This window comes from Camelus bactrianus, chromosome 19 (genome assembly GCF_048773025.1).
Source record: "Camelus bactrianus isolate YW-2024 breed Bactrian camel chromosome 19, ASM4877302v1, whole genome shotgun sequence".
NCBI classification, from domain to species: Eukaryota; Metazoa; Chordata; class Mammalia; order Artiodactyla; family Camelidae; genus Camelus; species Camelus bactrianus.
In genome coordinates this window covers 20616685-20640068 of record NC_133557.1, presented here as the reverse complement: position 1 = coordinate 20640068, position 23384 = coordinate 20616685, and the positions used below count along the sequence as shown (strand labels likewise).

The 23384-nt window shown below is 47.1% G+C and overlaps 1 protein-coding gene and 1 non-coding gene across 3 annotated transcripts; both read right to left on the bottom strand.

Annotated features, from left to right (window-relative positions):
* Window positions 1-2353: 2353 nt before the first annotated feature.
* On the bottom strand, window positions 2354-12521 carry CD40 (CD40 molecule). 2 transcript variants are annotated; one of them, XM_010958645.3, is made up of 9 exons: window positions 12371-12521; window positions 8983-9061; window positions 8583-8708; window positions 8175-8321; window positions 7722-7815; window positions 4983-5044; window positions 3329-3427; window positions 3194-3222; window positions 2354-2644 (listed from the first exon to the last, which is right to left on the bottom strand). In XM_010958645.3, the coding sequence occupies exons 1-9, from the start codon at window positions 12419-12421 to the stop codon at window positions 2498-2500; spliced, it is 834 nt and encodes a 277-aa protein (XP_010956947.1). In that variant the 5' UTR covers window positions 12422-12521; the 3' UTR covers window positions 2354-2497. The 2 variants fall into 2 exon arrangements, with proteins under 2 accessions (XP_010956947.1, XP_010956949.1); XM_010958647.3 differs by having other exon boundaries at window positions 3341-3427.
* Window positions 4121-4193, bottom strand: TRNAV-AAC (transfer RNA valine (anticodon AAC)). Its single transcript has one exon. It is a non-coding gene; the product is annotated as a tRNA-Val (tRNA).
* Window positions 12522-23384: the final 10863 nt, after the last annotated feature.

Sequence of the window (23384 nt, the reverse complement as noted above, 5' to 3'; positions counted from 1 at the left end):
CAAAAGCAGACTCTGTAACAAAGAAGGAATGCAGGTAGTTTATTCAGGAGTTAAACCCAAGAAGCATCAGTGGAGCTGTGAGGAATGAGACAGGGAAGGGAAGGAAGCCCATGCAGAGGGGTGCCTGTGGCTCCGTCCCTCTAAGGAACCTGGGAGACAGTGTAGAGCACACCTCAGATTTGTCCCTCCTAAGGGCAAGGAAGCTGGGGCATTTACCCTTCAATTTTCACTCCTATTTGGTTGAGAGTATTCAGGGCACCAGCTGCCCCCAGGTACATCTTATCTGGCCCACGCCTGCACCAAACATGTTTTTAAACCAAGGAAAGCCCCGAGGCAAGCAATGCCAAGTGCTTGCGATAGGAAACGGGCTGCTTATCTAGAAATGTGAATGCCAAGGGTGGTCCCTGGACCGGCAGCATCAGCATCACCTGGGAAAGTTCTTAGAAAGTCTTGGGCTCCATCCCAGACCTACTGAATCAGAAACACTGGAGGTGGGGCCCAGCAATCTCTTTTAACAAATCTTATAGGTGGTTCTGATACATGCTTCAGGTTGAGAACCAATGACCTAGGAGAAAACAAAGGAGCATCTGCTACAGCCATTGTCTCCATTTGCCAGATGAGCAAATTGTGACGCTGAAAGGTGAAAGTGACCTGCCCAAGGTCACACAGGTAATAGGTGGCAGAGATGGGTCTTTTGTCTCTTTCCACAATACTGTAACATACAGAAGAAAAACCAGCATTTAGACTCTAGGTAGGAGATAAATGTGAGGTCCCCGAGCTCCCCTCCCCCAACCGCACAATGCCAACGCTTTGTCCTGCTTTCCAAACCAGTCATCTCCCCCTGGTGCATCCAAATGGTCCTTGAAGCTCTTCCAGGCAGCCTGCCAAGCCAGGTGCCCCTCTCCTGGCTCCTAGCTGCCCTCACAGCCTCCACTGGGGACAAGCCCTCTCCACCCCCACCCTCCAGACAGCAGGACACGTTGAGAAAATCCGGAGCAGCTTCTCACAGGGGCAAGGGTGAGATCCCAGGGTTAAAGCAGCCCGGCCTCATCTTCACCATGAATCTTTGTGCTGGAGCTTCGCCTCGCTCTTCCTTCTCCTTCTCGTCCTACAACCTTCCTCCCCTCCCCTCTGCTCCCACTCCATCTGCTGCTCCTCCTGGCTAGGCTCCCCCTCAGTTGGCACAGCAGGAAAAGAGAACAGGACAGTTTATTTTTATCCTAAGATACTGCTTGGGGGGAAGGGGGCACCATCTGACCAAGAAGCAGCAGCTCCTGCAGCAGTTGGGAGGTCAAAGGAGGTGGGAGGCCCAGGAGCTCCCGGGGAAGAGGCTACAGATGTAGGCTCCAGAGAGCAGGTGGGTCTGGGAGAAGCAGCACAGGACCAGGAGTGGGGAGCTCTGAGTTGCAACATCCTGAACTGCTGTGTGACCATAGGTAAGTCACTTCACCTCTCTGGGCCTCCATTCCCACCTCTGTTAAAGAGGGAGGGAGGGAGGAAGAGAGGGAAGGAGGGAGGGATGCTGGCCCTGCCTGCCCTGAAGGCTGTTGCTGTGAACATGAATCAGATGGGAAGAATTCTTTGCAAACCTGATGCCAAGTGCTAGTGCACATGGAAACCGCCCTGGAGGGGCAGCAGCCTGGGGACCTTCTTATTTATTCTCAGAAAGTGATCTAATTCTGTGAGCCTACCAGCATGTTAAGCAGCTCATGTCACCCAGCATGTCCACCCCCATTTTTCTTTTTACATGTTTGATGACTTTTTAATTACATAAGCTGTGTGTGAATTCACTCTCCTTTGGGGGGGAAAAATGAAGCATTATGGGAAAGTCAAATCTTTCTTTAACCAACCCTCCCCCAGACACTTCTTCCCCAACCAAGGCATGACAATTCTTTGAGCTGAGCATATTCTGTGTATTTTTCCAGAACCCCTTTGTTACCCTTACATATATAACATATACTATGTTTATACACATTTATCCATAGACAATATATCATACCGTTTTGGGTTAAGTGCTTTAAAAAAATAAACCATTCCTCAACCTGCTTCCCCCCTACCCCACGACAGTGTTTTCAAGATCCTGTTGCATAAATATATTACAATTTTATTTAGCCAGTCCCCTGTTGATAGACAGTTAAGCGGTTTCCAGTTGCTCACTGTCATGAACAATGCTGGGATGGATGGATATTCACGTATATGCCTCCTGGGCTCATAGAAGCCACCCATTAGATCTGTAGGCACTGCATCTCTGGGTTGGAAGGTTTAGTGGATATTACTATATGGTCTCCCCCAAAGTTTTGTCTCCACCTTTAAAAGCAAACTGGGAGACTGAATGGGCTCCAGGGCTGGGGTAAGAGTCTCCCCGAGGTGAACTGTTTCTGGACTGCAGGGGTGTAGGCAGAGGGGGGCTTGCCAACCCCTTGCCCTCACGCCGCTGCAGCAGCCCCAGGCTCTCCGGCCACGTGCCCATGTTGCACGCTCCTGGGCACGCACAGCCTCACTCTCGCTCCTGCACAGAGATGCGGCTTTCCTTGCCATCCTCCTGGGTGACCGGCTGGCACCAGTGTAAGGTCTCTTGCACTGGAGTGGGGTCAGGATCAATCGTCTCCACAGGATCCTGCCTTTCAGCCTTAGGGTGGAGGATCTGGGGAGACAAGGCTTGGGGTTACCCCTCGCAAAACCTCTGAGCCTTTCCCTGGAAGCAATCCCACCCCTCACCCCAAGCCCCTTCCCCCTTTCCCAAAAGGCAGGTCAGTGCTGATTTCATGGGTGTCTCCTGCCCCCTGCTGGCCATATCAAAGCTGTCAAGAAGCTTCCATAGTGGGAGCCAGTGGGTTCAAGGAGCTGTCCCTCTAGTACCCATTCGTAGGCCCCCCCCAACACCAAGTCCCCCAAAACGGGGTTCCCCCACGTATTGAATGCCATGAAAGAACAGCAAATGTCAGATTTTGCCAGTGGTGCCTGGGCGGCTCTGTGGGAAGGTGAGCTCTGGAGATGACAAAGGCTGGTGCCGAGGGAGTGGTTAGGAGGAACCCTGGAGCACAGGGGCCGAGGGAGAGTAGCCAGTTCTGCTGCCACCCCACTGGCCACAGATGCAGACCCTGAATCAATTTTGCTGCCCCAGAGACAACAATGAATCAGCCTTTCTCTCCAGTTAACCAAAACTCTGAGCCGGTTCCCTGGGGTGACCTACCTTAGTCTCTTGCTCCTTGGCCACCTTTCCTAGAGAGAAAACAAAAATGGGATGGGGAGTTAGTGAGGCCAGATCAGGAAACGGGTGGCCGGTTCTACTGTACCTTCTGCTCCCCCCTCCCCATCACCTCCCCACCTGGGGACTCACTGATACAGGCAGATACCAACAGGACAGCAAACAGGATCCCCATCGTGATGGGGATCACCACCAGGGCTCTCATCCGATGCTGGAAACCTGGAGAAATTGAGACTTCAGCAATGGTTTCCCCACCCCGACCCTTCCCAGAGTTACTGTGCCTTGCTGAACTCCCAAATCCTTCCGTGTCTAAGCTCGTCTACATCAGAGGTTTACAACAGGTGGCCCCAGGGAAAATGCGGCCAGCAGATGTCTTTAGTGTGACCAACACTATTTTTTTAATTTTAAAAAATATCTGCCAAAATTTTAAAATCAGGGGATTGCATATTTAAAAATCTGGATATCTGGTTTCTTTTAGAAATTTGGAAGATCCAGCCTCATCTGGCCCTCGTTGGCCAGAACTAGGGGGTGACAGGTACCTCCATTCCTCCCTACTCTTTGCCCAATACCAACGCTCAGCACCATTTATGTCTACATTGTTGCTTTTGTTACTGTTGCCTTTGGAGGGGAAAGGAAAGTATTTCTTGTACCTAAATATCTATTCTAAACAGGAAGATGAAAGAAAGACCAAAAGACAGGGTAGAGTTTAGGGTAAGGCAAGTGAGGCTCTCTCATTGGGACAAAATTTAAGAGGGTACCAAAAAACTCAGTAATCAAGATTAAGTCACGTTTTAATGTCATGTTTTGAAAAATCACATCAGCGAACTCTGGCCCACAGGCCAGCTGCCTGTTTTGTTGTTGTTGGGGGAAGGTAATTAGGTTTGTTTCTTTATTTATTTTTTGTTTATTTAATGGAGGTACTGGGGATTGAACCCAGGACCTTGTGCATGTTAAGCACATGCTCTACCACTGAGCTATACCCTCCACCCTCCAGCTGCCTATTTTTTAAATAAAGTTTTATTGGAACCAGGGCCAGAATTAGGGTGAGGCAAGTAAGGCAAGGTTGTACAAGAGCAGGGTTGGAGATCCTGTTTTTATTTAAAATTTTGCTCTTTTGCTCATTATGGATTTCTTGCATTAATTTTGATTTTTTAAAAAAATACTTCCTCAACTGTTATTTATCTTGATGATGCATTTTTTATTTATCTTGATGACTGCATTTTTCTGGCACCCCCTTAAATACTGTGCCCAAGGTAAGTGCCTCCCTCACCTCACTAGTCCCAGCCCTGCCAAGAGGAAAAGTGATGTTTAAGGAAAAGCAAAGAGAGTGTATTTTCCTGACCTTTTTCATTCATTAACATGACCCTGCCTAACCCTTGGAGTTATCTGAGTCTGTGATCTATGCTGTAGGCCAGCCTCCTGGTTCTAAAGTCAAAACTGAGGCCCTGAGAGTACCCACGATGTGCAGGATGGCAGAAGAGCACTGATGGACCACCCAAGGTGCCAGAACCCATGCCAGGCATTTACACCAAATTATGAATGGAGGTGGTGGTATCCCATTTTACAGATGAGGAAACTGAGGCTTAGATGAGGGAGGTGACTTGCTCAGGCTCCACAGATAATTGACAGAGCTGGTTGCCACAACCCCAAACTCTTCCTCCTCTTGCCTCCCCTTCCCTCCCTCTTTCCCCATCAGTGCTTCTGGGGGCCCCAGTCACCCCCTCAGCTCCCCACCTTCCTCGCCTGCTGTGAGGGCCCATTCTCCAGGACTTACCACAGATGACATCAGTCTTGTTAGTCCCTGCACGTTGCTCCACGAGGCCTTTGCTCTCACAGCTGTGTACAGACATGTGCGCATGCGCGCGCGCGCACACACACACACACACACACACACACACACACACACACACACAGAGAGAGAGAGAAAGAGACATTAAGTTTCCCCAAACATAAGCTTTCCAACCCCAGAGGGAGACAGCCAACATCCAGCAAGTCCAGGATCACTAAGCACATATTCTGTGCACCCTCCTGTGCTGGTTATTACAGGAATGACACAGACTCTGTTCTTATGGAACCTGTGAGTGCAGAGAAAAGAGTATTGTGCATCTTGAAGGAGTGATAATCGGAGAGTCTCTGATGAGTGCCCAGCTTTGTGATATGGGCTAAAGTGAACTGGGGGTTGTTGTTCAGAGAAGAAGAGACAGAATCCCTGATAGCTGGATTGGAGAGATGGTAAGGGCTTCTCCACCTCAGCATGACTGACATTTGGGGGACACATAATTCTTCTTCTGTAGTGGAAACAATCCTCTATGTGGTGGGGATATTTAACAGCATCCCTGGCCTCTACCCAAAAGACGCCAATAGCATCCCTCTCCCTGGCTGTGACAACCAGAATATCTCCAGATATTGTCAAATGTCCCCTGCAGGACAAAACTGCTCAGTTGAGAATCTCTGGTTTAAAGGTTGTCCAGAAAGACTTCCCTGGGGAAGTTAGATCTGAGTGGGCCCTGAGGGATGTAAAATTTAGGGCAGCAGTATATTCTAGCTAAGTAGGAGAGCAGGGTTTAGGAGGATGGCGTGCTAGATAGTGTTAAGGAGTTATGGAAAATTGGGTCTTTAGGACCTGATCACTGATAATCAGCCATGGAGGTTTCAAATGGATTCAGCCAGTGGGTTATGTCAGCATCCAAGCAGATGACAAGTTGTGAGAGGATTCAGGTGGCCAGAGAACTCCCAGGAGGAGAAATTACAGAAAAATGGCCAGTCAGAAGGCCACTGCTGGAACCAAAACATGAGATGACCAAGACTTGGGCCAAGGCGGTGCCAGGAGGAATGGGAAGAAATGGACCGAGAAGGACATAACAAAGGAAAAAAAGATCTAAAGTGGGGGAAAGAGAAGCTTCAAAGAAAGCACACACACGAAAAGGGTGCTTAAGCATTTACCAAACATGTTTACGTGGCTTTTCCTCGAGCCTTGTGAGATGAAAGTCATTCCCATTTTCCAAATGAGGACACTGAGGCTCAGATGAGGGTCACACTTCCACGGGGTCACACCCTTTCTAAGCTGAGTGAGGCCAGAACCCAGTGTTCTGGTTCTATTACACCAAGGTGCTGCCACTTTTCAGTCGATATTTGTCAGTAAAGATTTATTGAGCACCTACTATGCACCTGGCACTGTTCCAGGCATAAGGGATGCATGCGTGGAAGAAAAAAAGGTCAAGTCTCATTTAAGAAGTTTGCAGTCTACTGAAGAAAGGCAGACAGTAAACAAATAACAAAGTATATATGGGATGCTACTCTGTGTGAAAAATATGTTTGCATGTGCACACATTTATTTGTTTGTGCATAGAATTTCTGGAAGGACACACAAGATCAGTGGCTGTTGGATGGCTGAGGGCCAAGGTGGATCGGAGACATACCACTATAGGCCCCCTTGTGCCTTCTGCCCTCACACCTGTCTTATTCATTTTTTCAAATTAAATGTGAAAAGTACATCAGGCATGTGTTTAAGGCACTCCAGGCAGAAGAGTTCGGTGCAAGAGAATGAACAGTGTGTTGAGGGGACTGCAAGCAGCGGGATGTGGGAAGAGGTCAGGAAATGGAGCTAGAAGGTCAGAGGCACCACCCAGGAGTCTGGGGTTCACCCTAAAGGCACAGAGAGCCATGAAGCATTTTAAACAGGGAGTGCCGTGATCCAGACTGAATGGTGGAAAACTCACTTCGGCGAAGGGATGGAGAACCCTTTGGTGGCCTGAAGGGAAGAGAGCAGAGGCAGAGAGGCCAGTGAGGAGGCCAAGGCATCATCCAGGCCACAATGATGAGGCCTGAATGAAAGTGGTGACAGTGGAGCTAGAAGGTGGAGGAGTCCCCAAGCATTTGGAAGGCCGTATGGACAGGAACTGATGACTGATTCGGGGTTGGAAGTTGGAGTGGGAGGATCCTGGAACAGATGCCCAGAGGCATGCTCGTGCTTTTCACAGTGAGTGAGAGCAACAGGCAGGTGCCTATGGGTCACCGCGTGGAGGTGTACCCTAGGCAGTTAGATACAACAGTCTGGGACCCGGGAGACAAATCTAAAAGGGAAATGTTGATCCGGACCCATCTGAGGGAGATGGTAGCCAAAGCCATGGATGTGGGTGAGACCCCAGGGAAGGCGGGCAAAGTGATGCGGGAGTGGAGCCTAGAACAAAGTCCTAGAGAACCAGCAAAGGAGGAGGGAAGAGGAGCAGAGGAGGAGTTCAAGAAGAGGAAGAGAGGTCACAGTACCCCCAGAGAAGGGAGCGTTTCACCAAAGATCAGAGATCAACGGTGTCTGTCACCACCAAGAGAGAGCAGGCAAGAAAGTGCTGGGAAGTGTCCATGTGGTCGGCCACGAGGTCACTCTAGAAGTTCTGCAGGTGTACGAGTGTGCATAGACATAGGGAGCAGGGGCTGAAGGACAGGTGGCCAGACAGAAGGGAAGCAGGTCCCATGCTCCTCTTGGGGCAGGAAACACAGGGATGAGCCCTTATACCTTGTCCAAGGGTAACACTTTTCAAAAGCAGATGACACGTTGGAGAAGAAGCCAACCGGGCAGGGTTCACAGATGGTATCAGAGACCCCTGTAGCTGGGAAGGAGGAGGAGGAGGCATTCATCATCACGGTGGACCACCTGTCTGGCTCTCAAGGGAACTGGTGGCCAGGCAGGACAGGAAGAGCGTGCTGCTCTAAACACTCCTCCCACCACACATACCCTCCCCCAACTACTGCAGCCCCTGGGAAGGCTTCTCCCACTGCCTTCCCAAGGCAGATACCCTTGGCAGGAGGCAGAAGGAAAAGGTTCTACTTCCCACCCACTCAAGTGGAGATATCAACGTACGTTGGTCCCTCCATCTCCAGGGCCGAGTGCCCACTGCCCAGGCCCTCTCCTTTGGCCCTCGCCTTCTCTCTCCTGCCCCTAGAGCTGATTCCTGGACAGGCCACTTACCGATCTGCTTGACCCCGAGGCCAGGGAGGCACAAGCTGTTCAGGGTGCAACTTTCGCAGGTGTCACTGGTACAGTGTTGATCTTCTTCACATATGCAAATGGTGTCTGTTTTCGAAGTGCCCTCCCTCTGGACCAGGAGCCCTAGGTCTGCGCAGAGATGGGCGGGGAGGATGGGAACCCTTTGGTGGCCATGCTCGGGGGCCCACTCCTCACACTTCCTATTCTTTTTCTCTTAGACCCTCTTCCAAGTAGGGATGGTAATAAATTAGGTAACAACCAAGACAACCCAGACTCCAACCGATCAGAACAGACCCTGGCTATTTAAAAAAACAGAATGGCTACACTGTCAGGAATGAGCTGGAATATCAGCCCAGCTCCCAAGTGCCCCTTCCCCGGCAGCCCACGCACTGGGGTCACAGTATTTGTGCTGGTGACAGTGTTTCTCTCTGTTCCAGGTGGCTATAAATTCGCCGTTACTGCAAGGAAGGCATTCTGTGGCGGTGACCTCTGTGCAGTCGTTCACCAGTTTCTCTCCTGGAAAACAGCAGGAAATGAAGGTAGCTCCAGCCAACACATGAGTCAGATACATCAAAAACTGATGAGGCTGGGGAGGCGGAGCCAAAGATGACAGTCTTGGACCCTTCCAGCCTACACAGTCTGGTGGGGGACATAGAAGAGATAGGAACCCTAGTTCTGGGTAGGCAGAGAGGGACCCCAGAACATCCCAGGGCAGGGATGGGACATCTCAGGGGTCATTTAACACATGAGTTTACAATTGACACATGGGGCTAGAGGGTTGGCATCTCACCTGGCGGGCACAGATTACAGCACTGACTGTTTATTAGATATTGGTCTTCTCTGCATGCAGTGAGTGGTTCTGGGTGGACCTAAAAACAAAATTGGGCAATTTGAAGGGATCTTGAAATCTCCACTGTAGCCGCCTTGGCAGGAAGGTGCAAATCAGCCAGGACAGAGGTTAGAACTTTTGTGTGAAAGTGAGAGTCCAAAGCAGAAAAATGGAGCCTACATATTACTTGGTGTGTTTGTTTTAAACTAAACTGCCAGCTGGTATGATTATAAAAGCACCCAGAGAGTCATTCTGGTATTTTACAAAGTAATTTCACTGGAACCTCACAATATAAACTGAAATATATGTTTACAGATCTCCCTTTTGGCTTGACTCCTGGGTCTTTCCTCTCCCCAAGACCCAAAGGACGTAAGGACTCCAGTACCTCCCCTGGAGTCCTGAGGCTGGCTGGCTTCAGCTGGTCTGCGTTCTGGTTGGGCTATATTTAGCACCTGGCCTCTTCCTTCTAGCCTTCTGCTCCTAGCCCCTTCCCCTCTCCAAGCCTCATCATGTTTTCTCCCTCCAACCCCTCATCATCTGATTATCTGACCCCTCCCTCATGAAATGTCAGGATTGTGAAGCCAGAAGGACAAAATCCAACTCTTCTGCTTTACATATGATGAGAATAAGGACCAAGGAGGCAGGGTCACTTGCTCAAGGTCACACAGTGATAGAATCTGGGTAAGAACTCAGGTCTCAATACTCTCTCTCACCATCAACTTGGGACTCACCTGCACTATTTTTACTACATCCAAGTACCACCCCTGCTGTTAATTACTTCTTCTTCATTTAAATACATTTATTTTCAATGTAAACCTCAAATCATTGTCCCAAGAGAAAAGCCAGTATCACTTCTCCTAAATAAAAGGCAACTCTAAAAATAAATTTAACAGAAACAAAACAATGTTATTAAACCCCAGGTGGTTGCTTTGCTTTCTGACAACCCTCCACCCTAGGCCTGCTCCTGATTTTTGTTTAAAAAGGATTAGCAGGCGTATGAGAGGTATTAACTATATTCTAGCTCCAGAGACTTCCTCCTTGAAAAAATAAAAAGGATTTTAAATGGAACTGGAAAGTGAACCTAGGTTGTTAATTCTACATCCACGTGCTCCCTAAAATCATCCCACAATTTGGGAACAGCCAGTGAAAAGAGCACAGGGTTAAGAGTCAAATAGCTTAAGGTGCCAGTCTTGACTTTGTAACACTTCCATGTTATTTTGCCTCTCTAGGCCTCAGCTTCTATATCTCTAAAATGGGAGTAATACCCCCATATATGTAATATGCCCCACATATTAGGTTGTGAAGGTGAGAAAGAATAGATGTACATGGCCTGGCATAGTGTCTAGAAGACAGTAAGGTGCTCAAAAAATGGCAGTTTTAATGATTATACATTTGTGTTTTTAAAAAATTTTTAAAGATTTGTTTATTCTTTTTTTAATCTCTTTTTTAGGGGGAGGTAATTAGGTTTATTTATTTATTTAGGAGGCACTGGGGATTAAACCTAGTATCTTGTGCATACTAGGCACACACTCTACCAGTGAGCTATACCCTTCCCCCCTTAATTATCACACATTGGTGAGTATCAGCTTGTATACCCAGCACCCTGGCTAACTGGCTGGCTCTCTAGGATCCTGCCTAATTGATGGCCCTCATTCAGCATGGGTGGGCAGATTACTTACAGAAATGCATATCACCCCAGGTAGGGAAGGAAATGGAAACGGCTGCTGCTCCTACCATCACATCACAACGCACCATCCCATGAATGTGCTCCCTGAAGCCCTCTGCAACCTCCCACCACACTCCTAGAACAATGAAAAGTCATGTATGCCATTTTCCAAACACTTGAGAAATACAGCTCCCCCTCTGAAAATTTGTCAACCGCCAGCTCCCACATCACAGCTTCAATCCTGCTGACACCAAGGAGCTCAGGGTCAAGGCTTGGAGACTCATCATCTGAGAGCGGGCTCAGGAATCAGGCAGATGTAGACTGACATGCAGATTCCACCTAGCTGTGAGAATTTGGGCAAGACATTTGCTCTGTTTGAACCTCAGTTTGCTCATCTTTATGAGGGAGTTGAAAGAAATCAGCCCCAGAGAGCATGTAAAGTATTTTGCTCAGAGACTGACATAGATGAAGCTTTTAGTCAATAGCCCCAGCTATTGTCCCCGCCTGGCCTCTACCTGGAGCTAAAATTGTAAGTTTTCTCTTGAGAAGCACAGACCACCCTTCACCCTACCTCCCCTGGCTTTTCCCCCAGTCCTCCTCCAAGAGCCCTCTTCCTCTTCTCTCCAGCTCTGCCCTCTTTCTGCGTCCTTTTTCCCTAAGAGCCATGGCTTAGAGTGAAAAAGCTCTGAGACCAAAGCAGACCCCACGGACTCTCTTCCCTTGCTGCCACCCCTCTCCCAAATTCATGTGTCATTCCTACCTTGCCTTTGTGCCAGAAACTACAGCCCTTGAAACTTAGGGGGAGACCAGAGGGGCTGGGATGAGAGTGTCAGGTACTCAGGGGGATTCCCAGCCTCCAGAATGAGGAACTACAAAAATACATTTTAACTAAAAGTGAGTCAAGTGCGGACCTCTGAAAATCCCGGAGATGCGCTTGGCTGGGCATATCTGAGCCCTTATGGTGCCAAGAGAAACCCCTGGTCCTAACCCTTTCATGGTCCCATGAACTGTTCATCTCGCCCGAGAGTCCCCTATGACATCTTAAATTCACAGAGGCATAGAAACAGCCTTGGGTATTCCTCCTAAATTGGATCACCCAGGATTTGGGGCTAGGGTGGGAATGTTAAAAGTTCCTTGCCTTCTCAAAGAAGCACCTGGGCCTCTGCACTCATGCCTTGTTCCCACAGGACGCCCTGGGAAAAGGCAGCCCCAGCTGAAAACGAGATGATAACCACTCACAGAGGCTGGCATCTGTCCACAATAAGAAAGAGAGAGGAATCTGGCCAGACCCGCCTCTTCCCTTATCTGGCCTCTCTTTCCGTTTCTGAAAGCCCTCATCCGTCTGTTTTTGGCCAGCCTCTGAGGCAGACCCAGACTCAAGCCTTTTGACCAGATAGAGGCTTGAGGCTTCTAAAACCCCAATCCCATCCCTGCAGGGACGTTTCCTGCAGTGACCCCACTACGTGACCTATGTGGGCTACCTGGGAACCAAATCTGGGAGAAGAGCGAGGCAGCCCACCTCATTCAGCCAGGACCCGTGGTACCTTACCCAGCTTCCACCCACCCTCGCATCCTACCAAAATCAGCTGGAAGGTCCCCTCCCGCGAAGAATTTCTTCTCTTCCCATTCCCTACTCTCAAATCTCAAACTCTCGCCTCTGGTGGGAACAGAAATTCTACTCACGGTGGTCAAAAAGCAACCCCAGAGGAGACACTGCAGAGGCAGGCGAACCATGGCGAGGTGAGCACCAGGCGGTGGGAGCAGAGGGCGCCGGGCCTGGGCCTCTACCAGTTCCCCTGCCCCAGCCCGTGGGCCCTCCCAGGAAGGGGGCGGGGTCTTCGGGGCCCAATCGCTGCCAAGCTCGCTGGAGGGGACGCGCTCCCGGCGGCTCTCCCGCCTGGGATTTCCCCCAGGACACTCCCAAGCAGTCTGATTCCCCCAGGAGTTTAGGGACGCGCTGTGGGGGGAACGGAGGCGGGGGCGTGGGGGCGGTGGGCTGGAGAACCGGGAGGCGTGACCCCAAGGAGAGCCCTTCTTGGAACTCCGCGTCCCCTGGGACTACAAAGGCCAAGCTTAAGTGGGCTAGGAGGCAGCCCGCTTCGGAGATGGGGCGGGGGGCGAAGGGGAGGGAGAGAGACCCCCCCCCGGGTGTCGGGAAGACCCCCGCATGGTTCTTCCCCGCCGCCTCGGGCAATTCCGACAGAACTGAAAGCGTTCCCACCGCGGATGGAGGGGCCTTAGGAAGTTCCCAGAAAACGGGAAGGCCGCAGCTGGGGTGTGGGAGGAGGACTGGGGAGGCATTTCCAGGAAAAATGTTTCCCAGCTTACAGTTTCGCTCTCTTTTCAAAGGAAATTCCCTAGCGTGGGTGCAGAGTCCCAGGCGCCCCATCCATCCATCCATCTATTCATCCCCATCAGATTCTATTCCATCCCAGTTCACATCCGTGCCCTGGAGACAGGCACTTAACGTAGACCAGCCTCTCGTGGGACGTAGGACCCCTTGAGAATCTTAGGAGACTGGGGACCCCCTCCTTCTGCAGAAACATGCACACCCTTGTACTTAGTATTTCCTCAGTTCGGGCCCTCCAAGCCATTCTGGAACCAATGTTAACACTCTCTGCTCTGCTGCAGGAAACACTTGGATTCTAGTGTAGGCTCTGCCTTTTATGGGCTGAGTTTCTTTCAGCCTCAGTTTTCTTCCATGAAACCTGAGGAACTTGAACTAGACAGCGATTGGAGTGATGACCCTCCAAACTCTTAATTTCTGGGCTGGGCCAAAAGGCCAAGCTGCACAGATCAGGGAGGAGGAAAGAAAAAGGGCTGCTAACCCCGTTCTCCTGGCTTCCAATCACAAAGGCACATTTGCAGACCTGTAGATTCTACCTCTGGAATCCTTCGCCTCTTTTCCATCTCCTCTGCCACTACCCTAATTCAGAGGCTCAGCGTCTTTCACTTGGACTGTCCCAATATCCTCACTCATTCAATAAGGGTTGAGCCAGTACCACGTGCCAGTGATCTCTCTCTCTCTTCTCCCCCACCCCACCCCCGTCTGGCTGTTCACACCACTGCGGCCTTTTGTAGGATCTGGTCTGATCAGAGCACTTCCCTGCTTAAAAACCTCTTTGGACCTTGTTGTTTATCTATTCTGTATATAGTAGTTTGTATCTGCTAATCCCAAACTCCCAATTTATCCCTACCCTCCCCTTTCCCCTATGGTAGACCGGAAACTAACACAACATTGTAAATCAACTATCCTTCAATTAAAAAAAAAAAAAAAAGGAAAAGTAATAAAGGCTTGTCCTATGAGATGTCCCCAAAACCCCACAGAAACCTCTTTGGGCTCCACTACACCCTCAGGATGGTGCAGCATGTAGTCTCCACTCAGGCTGCACCCTCCCCACACTCACACCCTACCACGTCCACCCACACATGCTGGCTTCACCATGCTCACCTTTTCCCCACTTTCCAAACACACAATTGTTTTTTCTTACTGTATCTTGCTGTTTCCTTCTTCCCTTCTCCTTCCTGGGACCAGTTTAAATTTTGTCTCCTCTTGACTCCCTGATACAGAGGTAGATACTCCACCCCATCTTAACCCATCCCCCTGTACTCCCATATCATTAGCATGCTGGGCTGTCACCCCCACCTGCCTGGCCCCATTTGATTATGAGCTTGTTGAAGGCAGGACTGAATCTATCCCAGCCCTGGGCCCCCAGACACATTTGCTGAATGAATAAATAAGTGAGGAGGTTCCATAAGTTCTCATTCTAAGCACAGTCTCCATCAAGAAGGAGGTACAAAACAGGTCATCTCAACACAGAGCTCAAACTGGTAGTCAGACACCAGTAGTCCAGGAACACTTGAAATCAGAGACCAGGGAACTTCATGAAAGCCACACCAGCATGCCTGGGATGAAGAGAACATTAAAATATCTTTTCCCTTTTTAACCCACTTTGAAAAAACAAGCACAGTTTTAATTCCGGGGGGGTGGGGGTGGAGAGGAGGGGCGTTGCTGTAATAACTTCAGCCATTACTTATTCTTTATTTGCTTGATTCTAAAATTGGGCCCTTCATAAAACTGCCTTGGAAAGGAAGTACACAGAATTAAAACATTAATTATATTATATAAAACATATCATAGCAACAATTAAGGCAGCTTAAATTAATGTGTGAAAGGAATAAATAGTAGCCTCCGGGTTGCCCCATGGGGCGAAGACCAGATGAGATAAAGAGAAGATATTTTAGTGTATGCACATCCCAAGGAGACATGGGCTGGCAGACATGGGCCCAAAGAAGGCACAAAATCTCTTTGGGCTGAGAAGAGTATGCTGGAGGAGGAAAGACAGAAGATGACTTAGGGGGAGGGTGGCAATATTTCAGACTTTCTTCAAAGAGTGGAACTAGGAGGATTTCAGTGATGGGAGTAAGGCAAAGGACATTGCAAAGAGTGGGGACCCAGGATTTTGGGATCACAGAGGAAATGGCCTTTGTAGGGAGGTAGGGGTCCCAGGGCCAAGGTGAATAGGTGAGAAGCGTGTCTGGAGGTCAAGTCCGCAGCACTGCCAGGATCTGGCTACCAGATGGTTCTAATATGCAAACCCAATCGTGCTGCTCCCAGGTTTGAAGCAAATCCCCAGAGCCCTCACTCCTTAAGCTCCCAGGGCCTCAAGGCCATGGGTTTCCTGGCCTGCCTCTCTAACCATCCTTCCTGCTGTCAACTTACTGCCCCCAGACTATGCTGGCATCTCTGCCTAGAAAACCCTTTCCCACTGTCCTTTCATTGGACCAACTCTTTCTCATTCTTCAAGGCTCAGCTCAGGTGCCCCTTCTCGGAAAGTCCTCTCCATCAGCCAGCCTAGGATGTGCACACCTGCCTCCTCAAGCCCTCTCAGAACCCTGGAGCTTTTTGCCTAAGTAAGACTCCAGCCCTACCACACCATAGTTGAATTATTCTGTTTACTCACAGAACCAGTTTATGGAGGCAATTCAACTCAATAGGACATAATAATGAAGCTTTCTTCCCCCCTAAACTCTGCCTTCAGCCCTGCTGTGTTGAATCTCCATTTTCCATCCCTTAATGACATCCTGGGCAGATTACATTACTTTTGGATCACTTTCTGTTGTTAAACCTCCATCCTTGAAAGCTTTATTCTCAAACTCAATTTAAATCTCATTTTATCTTCTCCCTTACTTATCTAAGAATTGACTTGCTCCCACCTGCTTGGATAAAAGGTGGAGGGAGAGGCATGGATTGGTTGGGAGACATGCCCAAGCACCCTCCCTCTTATTGAACTTGGGAGGACGGAGTGGGAGCAGCCCTCTCCCTGTTGGTTGACCCTGCTTTCCTGGCTACCCCAGAGTGCCAAATGTCCAGACATGGTTTCTCGTGGGGCACATGAGTAAGTTTCTTACGGGCTTCTGCACTGCACAGTTCTCTAAAAAGGGGCGTCTGGCTCAGACTTGAGCTTTCCTAACTCACCCCACCACCAGGGCTCCTGCCACTGGTGGGACCCTCTTGCTCAGCAGTCAGCTTGCTTGGGTAGGATACCAGAGAGCCTGGCTAACCACTGCAGTGTCCACTTGACCCTGAGAAACTCGCATGTCTTGGCCTGCTGCTCCACTTCCCCCTTCCCCCTCCCCATTTCTTCTCCTCAGCTCAAATAAGCAAAATAAGCATAGGGGGACATCAGCAAGTTCACTACCAAGTAGACCCCCAGTGGGGTACAGCATTTCAGCAACTCCTTCTTGAAATCACCCCTCAATATCCGGGGACTCCCAGTTACAGAGGGACACTGTCTTCTGCCACAAACACTGTACTCCTCAATAAAACCAAAGAACTCTTCTCTCCCCAGGATTATTATATGCACAAGGAAAAGGAAAGTGAGGTTTTGGCTAGGGGATTTAGGACAAGTTTGTCCCCCTTTAGTAAACCTTGGAGGGAAAATATCTGGCTCCTGTTTGGAATGCAGACTACACAGAGCCTGTGGCTTTGGCTGTGGGCCAACTCCTAAGTAACAGGGAACTCCCACTCAATCATATTTGGACCAAGGCATCCCTCACATGTAACTTCATTCCTAGAAAAGAGGATCTTTGTACCCTGAGGCCCACACAGAGCCCAGGCACATGCTGAATACTAAACAATTGTTTGTTGAGTAAATGTGGGACTATGAAATAATGAGACAGAAGGGATCCATCAGAATCCACCTACTCTTCCCCTCACTGTCCTAAGTAACTGCCAGTCTCCACCAGATGACTGGGCTCTCTAGCTGGGATCCCCAGGCCCAGCTGTGGACAAAAATCTTTCCCTTCAGCTCAGCAGAGCTGGATTGGGATTTATCAGAGGGAACAAAGAAACTTAGGAAAGAACCCAGCCAGAAATTAAGGAAACTCCAAGTGCCAGCAAAACAGATGAGTGAGCCTTCAAAGTATAGAAGTTCTTTATCATGATCCGGGTAAAGCCACTCACTGACTTGGCTGATCCTGATTCCTAGACAAGGAGACATCAGGTCTGGCTGGTCTTCAGCCTTCTTGGACTCTGATGTGTGGAATAAGAGAAGGTTTTGGCTCTGGGAAGGGATCCAATTTCTTTACCATGACCTCAAGATCCTGTGTGATCTGGCTTCTGCTGACCTCTCCTTCCACTTGCCCACTTGCTTGCTGCACCCTAGACATCCAAGCCTCTCAGTTCCCCTCTCAGAGCCTTTGCCTGGGCCGCTCCCTCTGCCTGAAATGCCTCTCCTCCTACTCTTCATCTGTTAACTATTTTACCATTCAGGTCTCTGGGGAGATGGCACCTCCTCAGAGAAGCCTTCCCTGATCACTTTATCTAAAGTGAGTTCCTCCTCTACCAACCCTCCTTCCCCACTGCTGTCCTCTCTTGTAGCACCTGTTCTAGTCAGGGTTGCCATTGCAAGCAAGAGAAGACAATGTTGGCGAACTTAAATAGAAGAGAACATTCTTGTAAATGTATCAGGCAACTCATAGAATTGACGGGAAGGCTGAAGAACCAAACTCAGGCAGGGACTGAAGGAGGCAGGACATAGTCAAGACTTCTACAGAACAGGTCTTACAAGCCAGCTCTGTGCGAGCCCACCTCCAAGAGCCCTCAGTGATCCTGTCTCCTGGTCTTTTCATCCTTGGGTAGTTCCATCATAACTCCACTGTTGGTCTGTGTGACCAATAGAAACAAGAAGTGATGTCACTTCCAAGGTTAGTTTTAAAAACTACTGAGGCTTCAGTCTTTTGTGCTCTGTTGCGTACTCTCTCTCTCTTCCTCTCTCCTCCCTGCCTCTCCTTCCTCACCCCTTGTCTCTCCCTCTCTCTCTCTCTCCCCCATCAGGCCCTCTGGGGAAGCCGGCTACCATGTCATGAGGATACTTAGGCTGTCTAGAGAAACTTGGATAGCAAGAAACCAAAGTTTCTGGCCGTCAGCTGCATAAGAGAGTTTAGAGGTGGATCCTCTAGCCCTAGTCAAGCCTCAGATGACTGCAGCTCAGCTGACACTTTGACTGCAGTCTTGTGAGAGATGCCTAATCAGAACCACCCAGCCAAGCTGCTCCTGGATTCCTGACCGACAGAAACAGTGAGATAAGAAATATTTGTTGTTTCGAGTCATGAAGTTTCAGGGTAATTTCTAACACAGCAGAAGATAACTGATATCATCTCTAAACTGACCCTGAACTTGAGCATCATTCCCTCAAAGCTCAGTCTTGGGAAGGGGCAACAGAGTGACCACGCTTGGCTGATACCCCATATTCTGGCTCCCAGAAGGTAGGAAAGACATCTGTGCCCTCTTGGCCTCCTCAGTGGGTCCTGCCCTTGCCCCATTCCCTTCAAATAAGAAGGATGTTCAGATACTGAGCAGCCAAAACAGTCCATTTGCACTGCAGTGTCCTTCAGAACACTTACCACGAGCTGCAGTTCTCCACACAGAAAGGCATTTTCTCCTTTCCCCTTCCTCCTCTTAAGTTTGGGCACACACCAGACCCCAAAACCAAAAGAAGCAGATGGTCTCTTGGACCAATGATGTAGGGAAGATATCCTTAAAAGTCAAAAACCTGTTGCCTTCAGAAATGCCAAACCTTGAGGAAGGAACTATGAGAAGGCCACGTCTTCTCAGTGAATTAGTGGGGGAAAAAATAAAGTTTGGGAATCAGGATGAAGAAATACAATTCTGCATTGTTTCCTATAGTTGAAGCCCAATGAACAATCAAACCTTTCCTGCTATTGATATATATACGAAGCAGACACTTTAAACAGACCAAAAAAGTTACCTATGGCCCCATCCTTGAACATTGAAATTAAATCAATGTTTTTATTTGTACACACCACCTTGTTGTCCTTGTCCATGTATACCGTCAAATTTTTCTTTCTCAAGGATATCATAGATAATTTTTCTGCTTTATATTTATCTGTAACATTATACCATATGTATTATTTCCACTTCTGTAAATATCTATTTTTTCTTTGTCTTTTCATCCTCTTCCCCTTAACTTTCCCCTGGTAGATATCTTTCTACATATCTAAGATTACATTTGTTCATTTCATAGAAAAAGAAATCTTAATCATTTTTCTGCAGTCACTTTCTCACTTAGCCATATATCATGGAAATCATTCCAGGCTGGTAGACACAGACCTGATGCTTTCTTTTTTTTAGTAATTGTGTAATATTCCATGGTGTGGACTTGTCACAATTGATTCAACTATTCTTTTGTTGATGTGCATTTAGCCTGCATCCAAGTTTTTACCACTGCAAAGCACGTTGTAACAGCACACATGTTTATACATATGTGCTTAGGTATTTGTGCTTTAATTTCTATAGAACAGACTTCTAGAAGTGGGATTTGTGGGTATGCATCTTGTAAATGCTAACAGATATTTTCAAAATACTTTCCAAAAAATTGGGAAATTCACATATATGAAGGGACCCTTAACTTTGCCTTCTCACCGTCACTAGATGTTATCATTAATTTTCATATTTGACAATCTGTTGGGTGTTGCTTTAATTTACATTTTCCCAATTATTAGTGAAATTGAACAGCCTATCAATTCAATTTCATTAATAATTAGGAAATAGCCTATCAAATGGTTATCCTCTTCTATGAACTAACTGTATATATTCTTTGTCCACTTTTTTACTGAATTGTCTTTTTTATGTCAGTTTCATTCATGTATTTATTTGTTCAGCAAATATTCATTGAGTACTTACTATGTGTCACGTGTTAAATGTTATACTACTGACTAGACAAATTCCCAGCCCTAGTGAAGAGGTCTTCGGATATCGATATTAACCCTTTCCTCTGTCATCCATGTTGAAAATCAGCTCAGCTGTCTAATTGTACCTCCAGGCTTTTCCTGTAAACATTTTCTGGCAGACTGTTAATCATTATGGTTTCGGATTTTATGATGTAAAAATATGGATGCCAAGCTCAGCTAATCATTAGTTTGTTAGAATAGAAAGAGCATTCAATCCAATCTCCTATGTAGCGCCTTTTTGTAACCCACTCGCATGCCGTCCATATACATGCGCCTGTTCCCTACTTTAAGTATCTGTAGCCTTCTGCCTGGGGGACCTTTTATAGCTGCAGGAGTATGTTTAGCTCTTGAGGGGATCAGGACAAAAGTTCCAGAGTTAATGCCACTGAGAGCAGCCTCCTACCAATGACAAGGTGTTGGTGAATGAACATCCCAGCTCCCTTGTTCCTTAGGTGGGACAACTGAGAGGTGTGTGTTCTACCTTGTCTTCCCCACCCAGATAAAGCTCCACATCCCACAGTGTAACCTGGTCAGTAACCCACCCTGGAATGGCTTTCTTCCTCTCCCTATTTCACTTCCCCACTCATCTGTAGGTACTTCCTGGGGCCACCTCCCAAATGAACTAGTTGCACTTAACTCCCGGTCTCAGTTTCTGTTTCTGGGAGAATCCAACTGAGGCAACTTTATTTGCATATGAGGAACTAGCAGCAGGAAGTGGCGTAGCTTGATGGGTAGGAATGTGGCCTCTGAAGTCAGAAGCCTGAGTCCAAAGCCTGGTTTCACTTCTAACTATGTGGCCTTGAGCCCGTTTTTAATCTCTGACTTCTTCTCTGTTAAAATGGACCTAATAGCTCACATGGTTATCATAAGAATTAAATTAATTATGTAATTATCTCATAATATCCCATTAAAATTTGTATTAATCATCAACATTAGAAAACTGAGTCCTAGAGCATACGTGTGCCCAGTCACCAGGAACCTGACACTCTTATGTCCCACACTTCAGAAGACTCTTCTGTCTTCCCATGGGCTGGGGATGTTACAGTTATGGGGTTCTGCTTGTCCTGGACTTTGAATTCTCCTAGACTTATAGGTAGAATTGGATGTTTATCAGTGCTATCCAATAGACCTTTCTGCAGTGAGGGAAACATTCCATATTTACACCATCCAGTATGGTAACCACTAACTATTTGCACCTATTAAACACTTAGGATGTGGTTAGTGCAACTGAGGAAGTGGATTTTTTATTTACTCATAATGAATGTAAATAGTCACGTATAGCTAATGGCTACCATATTGGACAGCTCAGGTCTAGAGAATGGGGGCTCAGCAATGGTAGGAAGAATCTTAGTTCTTTTCTTCTTCCCCTGTTTTCTCTCTCCTCCTGTCACCTTTCCTAGCCCCAGCTATTCAGCTTCATAGCACTCTCCACCTTTCCCTCCTTTGTGTATGCCACGTTCTATGGAGGGAAGCAATAGGAACTATGATAATCGTTGTATTTTCATACACCCAGCCAGGTGAAACAAACTCCTTTTTGATCCCCTGGTTGAAAGACAAGACGAATGCCTGCTATAAATAAAGCTGAATAAAGATCCTTTTCTGGATGGCTTCCATTGTTCCCTGTTCCTTACAGTATTCACACTGAGATAATTTCCAGCTTCTCAGATCCTCAATAGTTATAAAACATACCATTACCTCATTTTCATTTCATTAGATTTACAAGTCACAAGACTTCTTTGATCTTTACCAAGTTCACCATTAATGGTTTCAAAATAATGGTTCTTTCCATTTCAGCATGAGCCCAATACAGAACTTCCTACCTGAGTATTCTTTTATCTCCTGATTCCTTTTAACTGTCTAGACAATAGCAGCTAATGGAGTTTTCCAAGTGTCAGTATGTATTTCGCATCCACAAAGACGTTCCCCACGCTGCTCTGTAATCCCATAGCAATAGCAGTAGTCTCTTTCAAACCATCTAATCCTGATAGATGACATGGGAAAGTCTGCCTGAGTCATGTATCTGATAAACCATCAACTCTCCCAGGCTATATTTCCATGGCACCTTTAATTAACTCCTTGGGGCACGGTGGGACACATGACACATGGGCTTTGGAGCCTGACAGACATGGGTTTTAATCCTATTTTAATCCATGTTGTTTAACTATCAGAAAAAAATAACTTCCCCTGTTTGAGTCTCAGTTTCCTCATCTGTAAAATGGGGGAATAGGATACTTACTTTGCAGGGTAGTGAAAGGACTAAGAGGATTTATACAGGAAACAAGATATTGAAGTCATTAAAAGCATGGACTTCACCACTAGGATACTGTCCTGTCACCTTGGGTAATTTACCCATTTCTCTGAGCCTCGATTTTCTCATTTATAAAATAGGGATAGTAATACCTACCTACCCATCAGGGTGTTGGAAGGATTAAATAAGGATATATATACAGCCCTCAGACAGTGACTGACTCACCTTAGCATGCCCTGAGGAGAGCTTCTCATCCCAGTCATTGACTACTTTCTTTTTTTAATTGAAGTATAGTTGATGGACAGTAATATATGTGACAGGTGTACAATATAGTGATTCATATATTTTAAAGGTTATACTCCATTTACAGTTATTATAAAATATTGGCTATTTTCCCTGTATTTTATACGTAATAGTTTATACCTCTTAATCCCCTAACCCTATACTGCCCTTCCCGCTTCCCTCTCCCCACTGGTAACCACTAGTTTGTTTTCTATTATCTGCGAGTCTGTTTCTTTTTCTTTCTTTTTTTTTTTTTTTTGTTATACTCACCAGTTTGTTGTAATTTTTAGATTCCACATATAAGTAATATTATACAGTATTTGTCTCTCTCTATCTGACTTATTTTACTTAGCATAATGCCATCCAAGTCCATCCATGTTGTTGCAAATGGCAAAATTTCATTCTTTTTATGGCTGAGTAGTATTCCATTGTATATATAAACCACATCTTCTTTATCCATTCATTTGTTGATGGATATTTAGGTTGCTTCTGTATCTTTGCAATTTAAAATAATGCTGCTATGAACATTGAGGTGCATGTATCTTTTTTAATGAATGTTTTTGGGTTTTTCAGACATATATCCAGGAGTGAAATTGCTGGGTCATATAGCAGTTCTATTTTTAGTTTTTTGAGAAACATCCATACTGTTTTCCATAGTGGCTGCACCAATTTACATTCCCACCAACAGTGTACGAGGGTTCCCTTTTCTCTGCATCCTCGCCAACACGTTTCTTGTGTTCTTTTTTATGATAGACATTCCAACAGGTGTGAGGTGATATCTCATTGTGCTTTTGATTTGCATTTCCCTGATGATTAACAATATTGAGCATCTTTTCATGTACCTGTTGGCCATCTGCATTCCTCTTTGGAAGAATGTCTATTCAGTTCTTCTGCCCATTTTTTAATCAGGTG